Below are 16,582 nucleotides of genomic sequence, written 5' to 3'. Positions count from 1 at the left end.
AATAAATTTGGACACCCTTCTATTCAGATTCGTTATATTATAAAATACTATATTCGGTCCTAGCTTACTATATTATGAAACGGAGAGAGTGCTCATTTTGAGATTTATTTATATATGAAAATTGATTTATTTTGATCACAGAGAGAGAGAGAGGGTACAGGTGAATAGGTGATCAGGTGAGGGCGTGAGGCGAAAGTCACAGCCGCACAGCGCACGGAACGTCGCCGTCGTCGTCTTCCCCGTGAGCACGACATGCCATGTCCCCATGCATATCCTCTCCCCCACCCAAAATTACCCGTCCTGCCCCTCCCGGCCCACCCAAATCCGGTTGACCTCAGGCCCCCACCAAGCCCATTCCCGCCATTTCCCCCTCCCTCCCGCCAAATAAACAACGAGTTCTCGTGGGCCCCACCCCGCGCCGAGAGGCTGCAGCAGATTCCGTCGCCGTCGTGCGGCTCTGCACAAACAAAAATACAGGAGCGCGAGGCCTACTCAAATACGATTCCACCACCGCCTCTCCTCTCCTCTCATCTCATCTCCACCTTTCTCGCTGCGAGAATCCAATCCGAGTGGCCAAATTGACTGTTCCATTGGAGGCCCCCCTCCCCTTCCCCACTGTTGCTGTGTTTCGATCGACATGCTCTGCTTCTTCTGCTTCTGAGATAGCAAGCAGGTGGGTCAACTACTCAACCGCGATTCGATTTGCAGTAAACCGGGTGGTTTTTCGCGTGTTGGGCTAGCTTAGCTATAGCTAGTAAATCGCGGGGGGTTTGGGTTTGTGTCATTGTGGCGTGATGGCGATGTGCCTTTCCTTTCCATGATGGGGATGTCTCGTCGGCTTCCTCAAGGCTCGCGTCTTGCGGCGTTTGTGTGCGTGTGTGTGTGGTAGTGGATTCCGCTGTGGCAGCCATGCTCGATTCCTTGGATTCGTAGAGGATTTGGCATAAAAAAGGTTTCCTCTCTGGTTTTTCAATTAATCCCAGGTTCGTGGCTCGTGTTTGTTCGCCTCCGCGCGGCTGCGTTTCGGCGGATTTGGGGTATGCGAGGGCTGTGAGGTTGGTGGTGGTGCTTGTCCGGTCATGGAGCAGAAGCCGTCGCCGCCGCCGCCGCCGAGGAGCGACGAGGAGGAGGATGGATTGATGGGATGCGGGATGGGCGGGACGGGGAATATCGCCGGCGGTGACCTGGATCTCATGGAGGAGTTCTTGCTGGCGACGCCGGGGCTCGATTTGTCGGAGTTCTGGCATCCGGGGGCGGCGAGCCCCTTCTCCCCGCTGTTCGACATCGGCAGCAGCGTCACTACCTTGACTACCCCCGCGCCGGCGGCCGGCGAGGACGACAGGGACGAGGCGGAGATGCCCAGCCGTGGCGGCGGCGGCCTCGAGGTGAGCCCCGCGCACCGCGGCTGGACGTTCCAGACGGCGCCGCAGGAGGTGGCCGTGGAGCCGACGGTGAAGGAGCGGCTGCGCCGCGCGCTGGAGCGCATCGCGTCGCAGTCGCAGTCGCAGGCGCAGCGGGGCGACGGGGAGCTGCTCGTCCAGGTCTGGGTGCCGACGCGGATCGGCGACCGGCAGGTGCTGACGACTTGCGGGCAGCCGTTCTGGCTGGACCGCCGGAACCAGCGCCTCGCCAGCTACCGGACGGTGTCGATGAAGTACCAGTTCTCCGCCGACGAGAGCGCGCGCGCCGACCTGGGGCTCCCCGGCCGGGTCTTCGTCGGCCGCGTCCCCGAGTGGACGCCGGACGTCCGCTACTTCTCCACCGAGGAGTACCCGCGCGTCCAGCACGCGCAATACTTCGACATCCGCGGCAGCGTCGCGCTGCCCGTCTTCGAGCCGCGGAGCCGAGCCTGCCTCGGCGTCGTGGAGCTCGTCATGACCACGCAGAAGGTCAACTACAGTGCGGAGATCGAGAACATCTGCAATGCTCTCAAGGTAGATTTGCGCAACACTGCTCCATTTGATTCTCCAAAGCCGAAAAAAATGCCCATGCTTTTCAGGCCACCATGTTATGCTCTTAACGTATTCGATGAAATGTCATTAGGAAAAGATGTGATAACTGCTGGGCACACCAATCCCCAAAGTAATCAATCTTTTCACTTCTCCTACCTTGGTGTCATCCTTGTCTTAATAAAACTATTTCGTGGAAAATTGCAGGAAGTTGATCTCAGGAGCTCTGATGTTTCAAGTGATCCTCGTTCCAAGGTGAGATGAAAGATATTGAAGTTCAGAGTACTTTGCTGAAATGTTGTTCTCAGTAACAGATGCTGCCCGCTTGATGCCAGGTTGTTGATGCTTCTTACCGAGCAATTATACCTGAGATCATGGATGTTCTCAGAGCTGTTTGTGATACCCACAATCTGCCACTAGCCCAGACATGGATACCGTGCATCTGCCAGGCCAAGAGGGGAAGCCGCCACTCTGATGAAAGCTACAAACATTGTGTGTCCACTGTTGATGAGGCATGTTATGTCCGTGATCGTTCCGTATTAGGCTTTCACCAGGCTTGCTCCGAGCATCATCTGTTCAGAGGTGAGGGTGTTGTCGGCAGGGCATTTGGGACGAATGAGCCATGTTTCTCCCCAGACATTACCACCTACAGCAAGACCCAGTACCCTCTCTCGCATCACGCCAAACTTTTCGGCTTGAGGGCAGCAGTTGCCATCCGGCTGCGAAGTGTCAAGACTGGAAGCCTGGACTTTGTCTTGGAGTTTTTCTTGCCAATGAAGTGCATAAATACTGAAGAGCAGAGGGCCATGCTCAATTCTTTATCTAATACCATACAACAAGTATGCTATACATTAAGAGTTGTGAAGCCAAAAGAGCTGGTAAATGATGGACCACTTGAAATTAGTCAACCAACCAGGCCAGAATTTTATGCCAAGTCTGTGCATGAAAACTTGGATGAGCTCTGTAGTGGTATTAATGTTCCTGGAAGGACAACATCATTGGAAGCATCTGAGGAGGTATCATCATGGATAGCGAGCTTAGTGGATGCTCAGAATAAGGGAGGAAAGGGAGAAATAGATGTTGACTTGCCATTCGGATTCAGCAAACAAGATGATGAAGGATTTAGTGTTACAGCTGGCTGGCATACTTCTCCAGTTATGGCACCTGACGGTAGCATGTTTTCAGGGTTTAAGTGCCATGAAGATTATGATGTCAAAGAAAACACTTGTTCCAGTGATCCAAGCAATTCAAACTCGGACAAAGCAGTAGAAAAACGGCGCACTAAGACGGAGAAAACAGTTAGCCTGCAAGATCTTCGGAAGCATTTTGCTGGTAGCCTGAAAGAAGCTGCAAAGAATTTAGGAGGTATTTTAATGACAAATGATCACTGAAATGGCTTCCTTCCTTACCTTTTTTAAAATTATTTTTTTGCAGCTTTTCCTGTACATTTGTCTCCTTGAAGCATGGCTTAAAAGAAGTGGGATAAGTTTGCTCATAGTAATAATCTGTTTACAGTGCATGTAACCCTTTCAGATAAGTTCCAGGATAAAAAAATAAAATAAATGACAGGTGTACAATCAGGCGGGGAACTTACAATGTAATTAATTGAGATAAAATTGATAATTCAAATGTCTTGGTTTTTGCAATAGATCCAACTGAAAGTATATAGGACTAATGCTTCATTCACTATTTGCATAGATATAAACTGCAATATCTGTGGCTGACTATTGATCTTATGTTTCTACCGTTTGTTCCAGTGTGCCCGACTACACTGAAGAGAATATGCAGGCAGCATGGAATTAATCGTTGGCCATCACGAAAGATCAAGAAAGTTGGGCACTCCCTGAAGAAATTGCAAATGGTCATTGATTCAGTACATGGTCCTGAAGGAACAGTTCAGCTCAGTTCACTCTATGAAAATTTTACCAAGACCACATGGTCAGAAAGAGAGTTACAAGGAGATGTCCATTTTCCAGCATCTGAGCAAAACTTTCAGCTGGAACCTTCAGTTCCTGATCGTCCGTGTGAGGGCAGATTCACTTCACATACTTCTGGCTCTAATTCCATCTCCCCATCCTGCAGCCAGAGCTCAAATTCTAGCCTTGGTTGTTCCAGTGTTCCAAAGACTCAGCAACAGCATGGTAGTGCTCCTCAGCTTGCAGTCAAAGAGGAAATATCTATGGATGAGAATCAATGCTCCACACTAATCAAATCTGCTAGCCATGCAGAGGCAGAGCTGCAAATGTTTGTTGAAGAAAGACCTACCATGCTATTTAGGTCTCAGAGTCAAGTACTTTTAAGTGAACACAAACCGATAGAAAATTTGTCAAACATGCAAAAGGCTAGGTCTGATTCTCTCAAAATAAAAGCCATCTATGGCGAGGAAAGATGTATATTCCGTCTTCAGCCTAGTTGGGGCTTTCAAAGGCTAAAAGAAGAGATCGTAAAGCGGTTCGGCATTTCTCAGGATACTCACGTGGACCTCAAGTATTTGGACGATGAATCTGAGTGGGTTCTTTTAACCTGTGATGCAGACCTGCTGGAGTGTATTGATGTATACAAGTCATCAAGTAATCAAACAGTTAGAATATTGGTTAATCCTAGCATTCAACCGTTGCTCAATGCTTCCTTCGGTCAAACTGGTCTGTCTTGACAGTGGTATTGCAGCACTGAAAACAATCATCTCATTGCTCCTTCAGGTAAAGAATGCCTGACGCTGCCTTCGGTTGTAAGTCAAGATGGCGTACGCAGGCTTCAGATTTGGATACTTGGGCTGAGGTGCAAATTAATGGACAGCTGCCTGTTGATGTTGCAGTTGAACCGTGCTGTGTTCTTGAATTGGAAATGAAGTAATTGTTGATGTTCCCTGTCGGTGCTTGGTATTGATTTGCATGCTGAAGTTCATGCAGTGGAGTCCACGGGAATAGAAGATGGAGCTGTATGCCTTTTGTTCAGTTTCATAACCATAGGAACTTTGTGTAGGCAGACTAAACTAGTGTACATAATTGTAGGTGAGTAGGTCAGAGGATGAAAATAATTGGCATTTGTCGAAATGAAGCTTTGGGATAGATTTAGCAGTCAGTTACAGTTCAAAAGTTTGTAGCTCTTTTGGGGTTTCATCTGACTCAATAGTTCTTAAGTGTTCACTTCAAGGTTTCAGCATTTCAAAGCCTGCCTCAGGTTACCCGTTACAGCGTGTCTGTTCAGCCTTCATGGGAGCATTTTTGCAATTCTGAAATGTCTTCCAACCAGTGTAAGTATTGATGAAAATATTAGTGTATATTTTTCCTTTCTTTGTTCATCTCGTTAGTTGCATGGTAAGCTTATCTTGCACCCACATATTGCAGAAGCGAAAGGGTTCACAAGAAAGTAGTTGCAGTGCTGGAAATGAAACAAGATCATCATCAAAGTCGAGATGAATTCTGTTGTTTTTAGATCAGTGTTAGCATTATTGTTAGTACAATGTTATTTATATGTTGGAGTAGTTTCGATGTTGCTCGTGTAAACCTGCTCTTTTACGGGTGAAGATTTTTTTTTTTTTTGTATATCATGTACAGTGCGGTAGAAATGTAAGAATTGTGCTACTTTGGTCTGGTTTAGTTCCCATCTTTTTCTTCAAACTTCTAACTTTTTCATCACATTAAAAATTTTCTACACACACAAACTTTCAATTCTTCCGTCACATCGTTTTAATTCCAATCAAACTTTCAATTTTGACGTGAACTAAACACACCCTTTGTGACATTGGAACAGATCGGAAGCTCTCTTTTTCTCCCTTTTATAGTTGTTAAATATGTGTCCCAAATTTCAGTATGCAAATATATTTGAATTAATCTCCTAGTCGCACAGGAGTGACGTCTAATTGTTATGCTTTTGTAATCAACTCTTAATAGTGATCTTCCGTGGTTTTTTTGGTTTTTTCATCTATTCTCTAAACACAAATTCTGGCATGTTATGGTTTCAGAGCTAAATCCGTTGTGTGTTTGTCCTTAAGTTTACACTGCATTTATCTCAGAAATCACATCCTGTATATGTGCTTCTCGTGAAAGCACAGCTCTGGGTCATCTTGTAGCTCTCCTGGACAGTGACTCAGTTTGGTTCATCACTACGGCTAATCTCATGCTTCAGACGATTGTAATCATTTGCGAACTGAGATTGTTTAAAGATGACACGCGCCGTAGAAAGCAAAAAAGAATCAATACAATTCAATTTCAAATCCATGTTAGTATGCAGATAATCCCAATGTTCATCGCGGCTTGGAATAAGGATTACGGTGCGGCGACCGGTGCGCGGCGGGCGGCGGCGCCCGCGGCGGCAGCTTCGCCGCCGGCGGCCGCGCGGTGCCGACGGACTCGATCTCCTGGAGCGCGACGACGACGTCGTCCATGGACGGCCGGCTCTTGGGGTCCCCGCAGAGGCACTTGTCGGCGAGCTTGGCGGCCCGCGCCGCCGCCTTGGCAGGGTAGTCCCCGGCGAGCCGCGGGTCCATCAGCCCCGCCAGCTTCTTGCCGCCGGCGATGTACGGCCGCGCCCACTCCACCAGATTCTGCTGGTGGCTCGGCCGGTTCAGGTCGTGAGCCCGCAGCCCCGTGAGCAGCTCAAGCAGCACCACGCCGAAGCAGTACACGTCACTCTTCACGTACAGATGGCCTGAAAAAAAAGTGAAAACGATCGCGAGGAAGACGACGACGCAGCCTGCAGTTAGTCCTTTGCACCGATATATACAACCGAAATTTCGGGGATTTTGGCTAAATTTGAATGGAATTTGCATAGTTAAGAAAAAGTTTGGTGCTGTGCATGCTTACCGGTGGCGACGTACTCCGGCGCGGCGTAGCCGTACGTGCCGATGATCCTCGTCGTGACGTGCGATCTGCCGGCGACCGGGCCGTTCTTGGCGAGCCCGAAATCCGACAGCTTCGGCGTGTAATCCTGATCAAAAAAATGCGTGTCAAAATGTTGGAATTTAGAAGATGATCACGATCGATCTGCGAATTTCTCAGGATGAGTTGAGAAGAGAATTTACCACGTCGAGGAGGATGTTGGATGCCTTGAAATCCCTGTATATGATCTGCCGCTCAGACGAGTGCAGGAAGGCGAGGCCGCGAGCTGCTCCGATTGCGATCTTGAGCCGTAGGCTCCATGACAAAGGGTCAAATGCTCCTCCTGCACAAAGATCGATCACAGACCAGCAAATCAGACATGCTTGATACTATTGCCCAAAATTATTTACGTGATATGTTGATGAATTACTGTATGACTAGTCCGTACTTAAGAATTAAGATCAACCAATGCAGGATGGCCTCGTTTGTCAAAGTTCAGATCAATACGGTGAAGTACGGCACTGACTTTGCAGAAGTCAAGCCGGAATTTCGAAGGGCAAGTTTGTCTGTTCACATTCGGACAAACATAAAGATAGTTTCAGGTACTAAATGTTACTCGTATTAGAAATCGTCAAATTATGTTAGGTAGGAGTGGGAGACTAACAGCTGAAAATGAACCAATTTTGTGGAAGCATGATATTCAGACATGAGAGTAGTAGTACAATGTCAGAGATAGATAGATGGTCGTAGCCTTACTCCTGAAGAGATGGTTTTCCAAGCTTCCTTTGGGCATGAACTCGTAAACCAGCAGCAGCTCCCTCTCCTCTTTGCAATATCCCAGCAACTTCACAAGATTTGGATGCACAAGTCTGCCCAGGAAGTTGACTTCTGACTGTACTTGCACAAAACAAAGAGAGAATTGGAAATCGCCGATGAGTTCATGGCTAATCAGAGAACACAGACTCGAATTAACATGTGAGCTTGGAACAGTAAGCAATGCAGCCTTCTAATCAAGCAAGCAATGCATCACATTATACCAGGTCATCAGTTGACTTGTCCATTTGTGCGGAGAAAGCAACAGGTTAATTAAAACAAAAGCCATTTGTCCTGTTAAAGATAATGTTTTCTTAAGCGAAAGAAAAGATTTTAATAAATATGCGGTCTGTAACAATGTTGAGTTAATCTAAACAGAGCTAAGAACAGGAGCCATTCTTGAAACTATCTCGCTAATTATGGCCAAAACGAAACGCAAAATTAGCCAAGAAAATTGAACAGCGAGATCAATCGAGCAACGAGCTAGCTAGCTAGTTGCAGTGCGGTGTACCTGCCATTCGTGGAGGCCCTGGACGCTCTCCGGGTTGAGCTTCTTGACGGCGACGACGACGCCGGCGGAGCTCTTGGCCGGGTTGAGCGTGCGCTCGTCGGCCCACCCCTTGTACACCGTCCCGAACCCGCCCTCGCCGAGCACCATCTCCGGCTTGAACCCCCGCGTCACCGCCCGGAGCTCCGCCAGCGTGAACACCCTCAGCCGCGGCGTGTCCAGCACCCTCCCCGTCTCCCCGCCGCCGCTCTCCGCCGCGATCGGCCACCGCCTGTACTCCTCCCTCCCTCCTCCGCCGCCGCCCGACACCGCCGCTGCCGCCGGCTTCTCGTCATCGGCGGCGTCATGACAGCACAAGCGATTTCCCATGTCAATCGATGGATGGATTCCCTCGTCGTCTTCTTCTTGAATAGGATCGTGCGTGACTGCGTGCGCGTGTTTGTATAGGTAAAAACGATGTGAGCTTGGCGAGCAAGGAGTAGAAAGAACAACCAACCAAACACGGAAATGTGGACGTGGACAGCGCGAGACACTGAGATGGCTGGCGCCAAGTGATGAACTGGTCGTCGCGTGCGCTGCTCCGTGGACCCGGTGCACGAAGGCCACTCGCTCTCTGGCCCAAGCTCCTAGGGGTAGGAAAAAAGACCGAACCGAAAAGACCGAGATCGAGACCGAAAAGACTGAGACCGAGAAATTCGGTCCTAGACAGTGAAAGACCGAATTTTGTTAGGTCAATTTGGTAGTCTCCTCAGTTAACCGTATATACCGAAAAGACCGAATTTTTTAAAAAAAGTCTAATTGCAACCTACAATCCACTAAGTTCAATAGGATTAAACTCTAATTTTCACATCCCTACTTCTTCTAGACATGCAATCTAATAAGAGTCTTTACTCAAACATGCTTACGAAATTATTTTGTGTTAAAAATAAAATGTTAGGACCGACAAACGTGATTTTTGTGTTAAAAAATCCATTATTTCTTTGCATATATGAAAATGTTGCGGAATTTCGGTCAGGATTGAGACCGAGACGGAAAAGACCGAGACCGAATTTGTCAATCATAACATTTTTACGTTGAAATTCGATCTTCACTTTTAAAATACCGAAATAACTGAAAAACCGAAGAACGAGATCAAAAATTTCGGTCAAACCGAATACCCACCCTACAAGCTCCAGGAGGTGTATTCTGCTGGTCCGTGGACTCGGTCCACGCAGGTGCTCGTGCCGGCGTACGTGCGTGCGTGCTTACGTGCGTCATGTGGCTCTCTCTCCTCGCTAGATTGCGCTGTTCACTTCGCGGAGCTGGACAACTGGCACCCCCCGCTACTGACAGGTGGGCTCCACAGTCGGGTGGGCCGTGGGCCCACCAGGCAGTGGATGATTAGGTGGCAATTAGTTCTTTTTCTTCACTAATCTGATTGGATTAGCCACCTACGTTAAACAAAGCAAAGCCCAGGTTCATGCGCATCGCGGCAGCTGCTTTTCCGTTTCCCGGAAGCTGCACCTGCATCGCAGTGCAGGCGCGCTGACGTCACCGTTCCGAATATTAACACGAGAAAAAAGGATTATAAATGTGTGTAAATTTCTTGGCATCTCGACTGCTTCTGCTTCTGCATTGGGCCAACTCAGCTAGGGCAGCCATTGATTTGTCCTGATTTAAGGTCGTAATGAGTGACGACCATGTGTAAAAAAAAAAAAATCCATCCCAAAATAAATGTAACCGGAGAACAAAATACTCACTCCGTCCATAAATATTTGACGCCGTTGAGTTTTTTAAACATGTTTGACCGTTCGTCTTATTAAAAAATTTAAGTAATTATTAATTCTTTTCCTATTATTTGATTTATTGTTAAATATACTTTTATGTATATAAATAGTTTTACATATTTCATAAAAGTTTTTAAATAAGACGAACGGTCAAACATGTTGTCAGGATTACGGATAAGGTATACCCTCTACCCTTGGATATATGTTGTATACCGATACGGTATACCTGTGCGTATACGGATATTTCCTGTACACGTTAAGGAAATTCATCACATAATAGAAGCAGAATCCACATACGAGAGAAGTCTTACTCGGACAAGACTGGGTCGTCATTGTATCATGAGGGGTCCGATATCTCCGAGTCCTACTTGGAGATCCGCTGACCCGTAATATAAAAGGGACCCCCTGGGAGGACCTAAGGCATCGAATCTCACCACCTACATATTCACCACAGCCTACGAAGTCGGAGCCTGCAGGAGCCAAGTCGCCGGGTGATCTAGTCGAACCAACTCGACTACGGTCTCGTCGGTATCATCGAGTCTTATTATTCCCTTTGTAATCTGTGGTTTCCATCATATAATCCCATACCAACTGGATTAGAGCTATTACTTATCAAGGGGCCTGAACCAGTATAATATGTCTTCTGCTTGTTTGCTGTCGTACTACGTAGATCCTCGTACCAGCGTACCCCAATACCCTCTGTATCCGGTTTACGGGTATCCACCGTCGACACATGTTTAAAAAAGTCAACGGCGTCTATTTAAGGAGGGAGGGAGTACTCCATAATCGGACAAGTACTGTGAAAAGTGAAAGCTATTTCAGCAAGAAAGGGATCAGACTTTGGGTTATGGTACAAGATGAAATCATGGCTGTCCGTTTTTTCTCTTTTGAGAGGAAATCGTGGCTATCCTTGGAGGTGAAGGAAGAAAAGACAACATGATAGCTGGCATGATGTGTGCTTCCATTACGTGACGTGGCTGCTCCGTGGACCAAATCTTCAGCTTCATCAGAGTCCACTGTTGATTAACTGGTGACATCATCATCCAGGACCTCTTCTTCAGATCGACAGCGTCAACCTTCTCATGCACAGCTCACAATTTCTCATTCAACAAAATTCTCAGTACAAAGCTAGGAAGAGGAGACGATTTTGCAGCAGTACTCTTAACAGAGACATTTCAGATTTGCTCCAGCTACAAGATGGCAGTAATATGCAGCAAAGGCATGAGAGCTTTGTACATGATTAAATAACTTGATCAAAATCCCAATTAAGTACATTGTTCCCATGCTTCCAGGCCGGACTGATGCATGTCTGATGGCTGCTGCCCAAGCAGAGCACAACCGATGATGCTATGTACACTGGCAACAGAATTAAGGAACTGAAAACAATGAAAGGCATGAAAGAACAACAGTCATCATGGTCAGCTTCAAACTATCACCAATCTCACAGCAAACTGTGTCAATCGGGTTGCTAAAGACCGGTTCTTTGAATCAAGAAGGCTTTGACTATATGGCATTTTTGACAGTTTCAACTATCTACCCGTCTCACCAGACTGAGATCTTGCTGTTCTTTTGAGACAAGGATATAGTCTAGGCTATGCATACTGAGCAACTCTTCTGCCGCCTCGCCTTCTAGATGGCGTGCCGGCATATTGTGGTGACCCGCACCTTGCTGGGGAACTCAGCGACACTGAGGAGCGCTCAGGGACATATGGCTGGCTTGCGACATGGTTCAGGCCGATTACGACATCGGAGATGATTGGGCGGACGTGGGGCTGATCTTGGAGGCACATGATGCTGATCACAACCAACTGATTTAGTGCAGATGTTGGATAGCACCCGTGCAGAGCTGGGTCAGCGAGCCTGTAGAATTTCCTCTTGTCATGCAGAAATGGTCTTGACTGCAAAAATTGTTTTCAAAAAAAAGTGAAAGCATTAATGAGCTAAAATCCTTTAAAGAATTTAAGCTTTTTACAAGGAATATAATGTGTCATCTCATATTCATATAAAAATATGTCATGGCAATATGGGCGATTATATCAGCAGTATCAACCCAACAGGAACCAGAAACATTGAAATTAAAGGATTGTCAAATAATTGGACTTGCATAGACAGCATACACCATGATACTTCATGTTCTAAATTTCTAATAATAAAACTATGACGGGCCAATTTTGAGAAGCAGCAGAACAAGAGATAGAACACTGGAAGCATAAACTAGGAGAAGGTAAAGCTGCTTACCCATGTTAGTAAACTCTGCTCTGGTTTAGGCCTTGAAGCATCGTAGATCCTTCTGCCGGTGATCAGTTCCAACAGGAGAACACCAAAACTGTATATGTCAGATTTCATGGTAAGCTTACCACTCACCACATAGTCAGGAGCACAGTAGCCATAAGTTCCCATAACCCTGGTGGAGACATGAGTTCTGTCACCGACTGGTCCAACTTTTGCTAGTCCGAAATCAGAGAGCTTTGGTCTGTAGTCCTCATCCAACAGAATGTTAGCTGCTTTCATGTCACGGTAAATTATAGGCGGATCAGCCACATTGTGCAAATACGAAAGCCCTTCGGCCACTCCAACAGCTATCCTCATGCGTGTATTCCAGTCCAGTGGCTGCTTGCCAAGAGGCACATCTATTCAAAGGTGAAATTTCTATCAATTCAATGAAATGTACAAGATGAATACTGAATAAAAAAATATTGTAGGGTGGATGATGATATTTTTACTGAATATAGAACTAGCTGCTGACAAGGAATTTCAGAATGTAGCATTAAGCAGTGGCCTAAAATACATCAAGTATATCAATAAAAGCAATTGATAATGCACAGCTCCAAAATTCTATCACATAATTGCATGGCAAATTCAATTGTTTCACAGTCGCATTATGGGATGGGAATTATCAGTGATATCATATGGAATAACACTTCATCTCAACAAATTGTAAATTTACAAAAATGAGGAATCTTCAAAAAGAAGTTAAGAAGATTCACATCATGTCCATTACCTAGCAGGCTAATGCTGGTATCATTCAGGAGAGCATGTGCTGCTCAGGCATGAGACAAGCCATGAAGGCCTACGAGCTTTAATAATTAGCCGTGGGGACAGTTTGGCTAGACTTAGGTATTATTTTGCTGAATAATTTGGCATCTAGGAAAATGGTTGATCAACACAAGGTGGCTTCTCTGGTTGGAGATTAAATAAACAAGTATCACAAAACTTTTGTGTTGACTGAATAATAGATCTGATTTATTTTCTTTAGTTTTGCACCCTTGCAAAAACTGGATCGTTTGCACAATCTAAATTGCAAATACAATAGAACTTCCGAACTTTGCAATAACCTAGTTCTCATTTAATAGACAATAAATACATCCCAGTCGTTGGGAGTAACTGGCTTACTGGCCTACAAACCTACGTTGATAACCCACAGCAAGATAACTAGTTTCCTGTCATCTTACCAGCAATAAAAGTTCCTCATTCATGGTTTTTGAAAGCTTCAAAAACATATTCGGTCTTTATGTGAACAGGACAAGAAAGATGGCAAAGGCAAAGACATATGGCTAGAAATTTTACTAGGAAGAAAGTGTAGACTGACTGCGGCATATTTATTGAATAGTTCCTTTATTGTTGTTTATTCTAATATTTTACATCTTTAAATGCAGAATCTCAATTATAATAGAACTAATAAGGTGGATGCACCAATAGTCAATTGAGATAGATATCATCCTGAAATCTAGTAACACAGATAGCTGAGTTGCTCAGTTGAAGTTTATATCTCTGTGTTTTTATAAGTGCATCAATAATCTCAGCTTTATCATCATTGTCATCTACTCCTATTTCACAGTGAAAATTTTCAGCACATAAATGATTGGTTTGTTTTTTTTATTTTCAGTGAGGCTTTGTAGCAATAGTAGAACATAACTGTTTGCACCAATAACCTCTTATATTAAAAATGAAACAATAACAACGAGCTAATACTACAATGTAACACTAAAAAAGAACGTCAATGCTACAAGATTATTGGTTAGTAGTTAGTACTACCATACGAGGATTTATTATGATCCCGCCATGGATATCGATTACTTTCATTGTACAGTCCTAAAATGTTTCCTTGCATTGTGGAACAGACATACATTTTTATGATGGTCGCTTAGTTAATAAGAATGACGATATTGATAAGTGAGTAAAACTCAGTGCAGCATGGGAGCTGCAGTAAAAGCATTTACAAACACAGCAGCAAAGCTAAAGAAACATGTCAAGAAAGTTTTTCAGGAACTGAAGGAAAAAGCACCCAATTATTCAACCAGGAAAAGGAGAAGATATCAACGATTTGCTTGTTCAGGGTTTCTCTCTCCTTTCATATAATTTCATATTGAGCTAAATAAATGTTCCATGCCATTTCTTCTTTTATCTTTTCCTCATATAAACACAGCATTAGTACTTAACAAGCAATTAGTGAGGAAAGATATCAGGATATTGCTTCTAGGCTAAAATTTTGAGAAAGCATATCACTGGAGTGGAATGAAGGAGAGCTAGTCGAGTATAAAGTTAGGCAAAAAAAAATTATCACAAGCAGAGAACTACAATAAGTACAAAAAATGAGGCATTTTAACACTGGCGCGTAATCTGCCAAAAAGATAGGGAAAGTCATTTCAACAGTAACATGTAAACTGCCAAGAGCAGACAAACTCCTCTTCAAAACACCAAATCCCAACATGAACTAGGCGGCTATCATGCACAGCAAAGTTTGAGGAAAACTTACCGAAGAGATGGCTCTCCAAGCTGCCGAATGGCATGTACTCATACACCAGCAGCCTCTCGTCACCCTGCGCGCAGAAGCCGACCAAACTGACGAGATGCGGATGGTTGAGCACGGTCAGCATCAGCACCTCCACCAAGAACTCGTTCCTCCCCTGCACGCCGTCCCGGGTGAGCTGCTTCACTGCCACCATCTACACACCACATACGAAGAACATTAAAAAAAAAACATAAAGTGAAAACCAAATCTTGGAGCACGAAAGATCTCAAGAAGTAGAATATGAAGGAGTCGTTGAACTCACCTGCCCATTGATCTTGCCTTTGTACACCTTCCCAAAGCCACCTTCTCCGATGAAATTCGCCTCGTTGAAGTAGCCGGTCGCCACTGACAGATCCTTGAAGGTGAAGCTGTGCGCGTAGCCGTTCCCCCCATCCGTCGCCAACGGCGCGACCTTTCTCCTCGCGTCGGCGCCTGCAAAGATAAACAGTCACAATCCCAGCAAAAAAAAACCGGAACTAACTGAAAGTCTGAAACACGAGAGGAAAAAAAATCAAGAACCTGATGATTCGTCAGAAGAGTGGTAATTGGGCTTGGATGGCTTGAGGTCGTCGTCCACCTCCGGCGAGAAGCACCCAAAGCAACCCATCTCAACGGCGAAGAACTCTTATCATAACACACAACCACAACAACAACAAGAAGAAGAAGAAGAAGAAGAAGCCAAGAGAATGGGGCAAGGAACAGCGAGCGAGAGGAGAGAAGAACTACTACTAGTTGTCCTCCTATCCAAGAAGCGGCTAGTATTAATGCACGAGCAAACCGGGCATGGAACGGCCACCCTGGGTCCCCAAGAGAAACTCCAAATCAGGAGCCGGATTGATCACCAACCGGCGAGGAGGGATTGCGGGGTTAGGAGGCAACAGCCCGAGGGATTTGGCGAAACGGGGCAAGGAATTATAGCAACGGGGGCGTCGTCGTCGTCATGCCCCCCCCCCCCCCCCCCCCCCCCCCCGCCCCTTTGGTTTGGTCCCCATGCCGAATCGCACAACCCAAGCAGCACAGCAGCAGAGGAGCAATCTTGGAAGGCATTAACCACCCCAATCAATCAATTACTACCCATTTATCCTGCCAAATTTTCCTGGAGATTTCCTCTCCTCTCATCTCATCTCATCTGCAGCGGGGAATCGAGAGGGAAAGCGCCCGGCTGCCGGATTTGGAAGCCGGCCATCAGTCTCGCGGCTCGTCTAAAATTTTTGTCTAGAAAAGGTGGATTTCTTTGGCTGCTGCTTTGGCTTTTCCCGCGAGCTTGGGGATGGAGTGTGGCTGTGTGTGTGAGGGTTCTTGGCTCTGCTGATGTAGTGTGTGATGTGTTTGTGTAAAAATCGTTGCTTTCATCGCCAGCGTGATCTCCACCGCGGCAATCGCCGGTGTACAAGATAGTACTGAGTATTTGTCACTCTCACTCCTCTCTGTGGAGTGTGGCCAGCCAGGTCAGTGCAGCAGAGACGCTCGTCACGAGGTTGACACGTGGGTCCCACGGACGACCTTGAGGATCCCACGTGTCACTGTCACATAGCTTGCATATTTCTTTTTCTCCGTTAGAGCCGATACAATAGCAGACTATTAGCCATTTATAAACATATTTTAATGAGATAAAAAGTGAGAGATAAGAGCAGCGAGCTACAAATCTGTAGCCAGTTGCAGCATGGATTTTAAGACGCAGTATATGTATGATAGGTGGGACCATATATTAATAGTATAGTAAGCAACTATTATATGAATTGGCTATTAGATTGGTTATATATGAATTATAGCTAGTAGTGGGCTATACTATTAAACTTGCTCTTACTTCATCCGCCTTATAAAAAATCGAATCAGCCATGAATTCGGATAAATATTTGTTTAGAGTCATAGTCAAAATTTTAATTTTTTTTGCGGGGGAAATTTTATTCTTTTTAGATAAAGGGTATACACCA

At 45.7% G+C, this 16,582-nt stretch overlaps 3 protein-coding genes across 3 annotated transcripts; 1 reads left to right on the top strand and 2 right to left on the bottom strand.

The window, feature by feature from the left end:
- The first annotated feature begins 433 nt into the window (after positions 1–433).
- Positions 434–5,533, top strand: LOC127766559 (protein NLP1). Its single transcript, XM_052291637.1, has 6 exons — positions 434–673; positions 984–1,934; positions 2,157–2,204; positions 2,285–3,314; positions 3,707–5,202; positions 5,297–5,533. The coding sequence occupies exons 2-5, from the start codon at positions 1,080–1,082 to the stop codon at positions 4,600–4,602; spliced, it is 2,829 nt and encodes a 942-aa protein (XP_052147597.1). The 5' UTR covers positions 434–673; positions 984–1,079; the 3' UTR covers positions 4,603–5,202; positions 5,297–5,533.
- A 160-nt stretch (positions 5,534–5,693) lies between these two features.
- LOC127766560 (probable serine/threonine-protein kinase PIX13) lies at positions 5,694–8,602 on the bottom strand. The gene is made up of 5 exons (XM_052291638.1): positions 8,094–8,602; positions 7,526–7,661; positions 6,973–7,112; positions 6,755–6,878; positions 5,694–6,599 (listed from the first exon to the last, which is right to left on the bottom strand). The coding sequence occupies exons 1-5, from the start codon at positions 8,457–8,459 to the stop codon at positions 6,196–6,198; spliced, it is 1,170 nt and encodes a 389-aa protein (XP_052147598.1). The 5' UTR covers positions 8,460–8,602; the 3' UTR covers positions 5,694–6,195.
- A 2,463-nt stretch (positions 8,603–11,065) lies between these two features.
- Positions 11,066–16,018, bottom strand: LOC127767146 (probable serine/threonine-protein kinase PBL21). Its single transcript, XM_052292386.1, has 5 exons — positions 15,168–16,018; positions 14,911–15,080; positions 14,613–14,802; positions 12,095–12,486; positions 11,066–11,754 (listed from the first exon to the last, which is right to left on the bottom strand). The coding sequence occupies exons 1-5, from the start codon at positions 15,253–15,255 to the stop codon at positions 11,449–11,451; spliced, it is 1,146 nt and encodes a 381-aa protein (XP_052148346.1). The 5' UTR covers positions 15,256–16,018; the 3' UTR covers positions 11,066–11,448.
- Between the last annotated feature and the right edge of the window lie 564 nt (positions 16,019–16,582).

The sequence above is a fragment of the Oryza glaberrima genome, chromosome 3, assembly GCF_000147395.1.
Source record: "Oryza glaberrima chromosome 3, OglaRS2, whole genome shotgun sequence".
NCBI lineage: Eukaryota > Viridiplantae > Streptophyta > Magnoliopsida > Poales > Poaceae > Oryza > Oryza glaberrima.
The sequence above is the reverse complement of the archived record's forward strand: the minus strand, read 5'-3'. Positions and strand labels throughout refer to the sequence as shown.

Bases quoted from the DNA above. Each gene is read 5' to 3' on its own strand.
- LOC127766559 (XM_052291637.1), top strand. From the start codon at position 1,080: ATGGAGCAGAAGCCGTCGCCGCCGCCGCCGCCGAGGAGCGACGAGGAG. The intron at 2,205-2,284 runs GTGAGATGAAAG...GCTTGATGCCAG, and splicing joins CAAGTGATCCTCGTTCCAAG to GTTGTTGATGCTTCTTACCG. The intron at 3,315-3,706 runs GTATTTTAATGA...CGTTTGTTCCAG, and splicing joins AGCTGCAAAGAATTTAGGAG to TGTGCCCGACTACACTGAAG.
- LOC127766560 (XM_052291638.1), bottom strand. From the start codon at position 8,459: ATGGGAAATCGCTTGTGCTGTCATGACGCCGCCGATGACGAGAAGCCG. The intron at 7,662-8,093 runs GTACACCGCACT...GTGCAAGTACAG, and splicing joins AGGGCCTCCACGAATGGCAG to TCAGAAGTCAACTTCCTGGG. The intron at 6,600-6,754 runs GTAAGCATGCAC...CTTTTTTTTCAG, and splicing joins GCCGGAGTACGTCGCCACCG to GCCATCTGTACGTGAAGAGT.
- LOC127767146 (XM_052292386.1), bottom strand. From the start codon at position 15,255: ATGGGTTGCTTTGGGTGCTTCTCGCCGGAGGTGGACGACGACCTCAAG. The intron at 15,081-15,167 runs GTTCTTGATTTT...TTATCTTTGCAG, and splicing joins CTCTTCTGACGAATCATCAG to GCGCCGACGCGAGGAGAAAG. The intron at 12,487-14,612 runs GTAAGTTTTCCT...ACCTTTGAATAG, and splicing joins CTTGGAGAGCCATCTCTTCG to ATGTGCCTCTTGGCAAGCAG.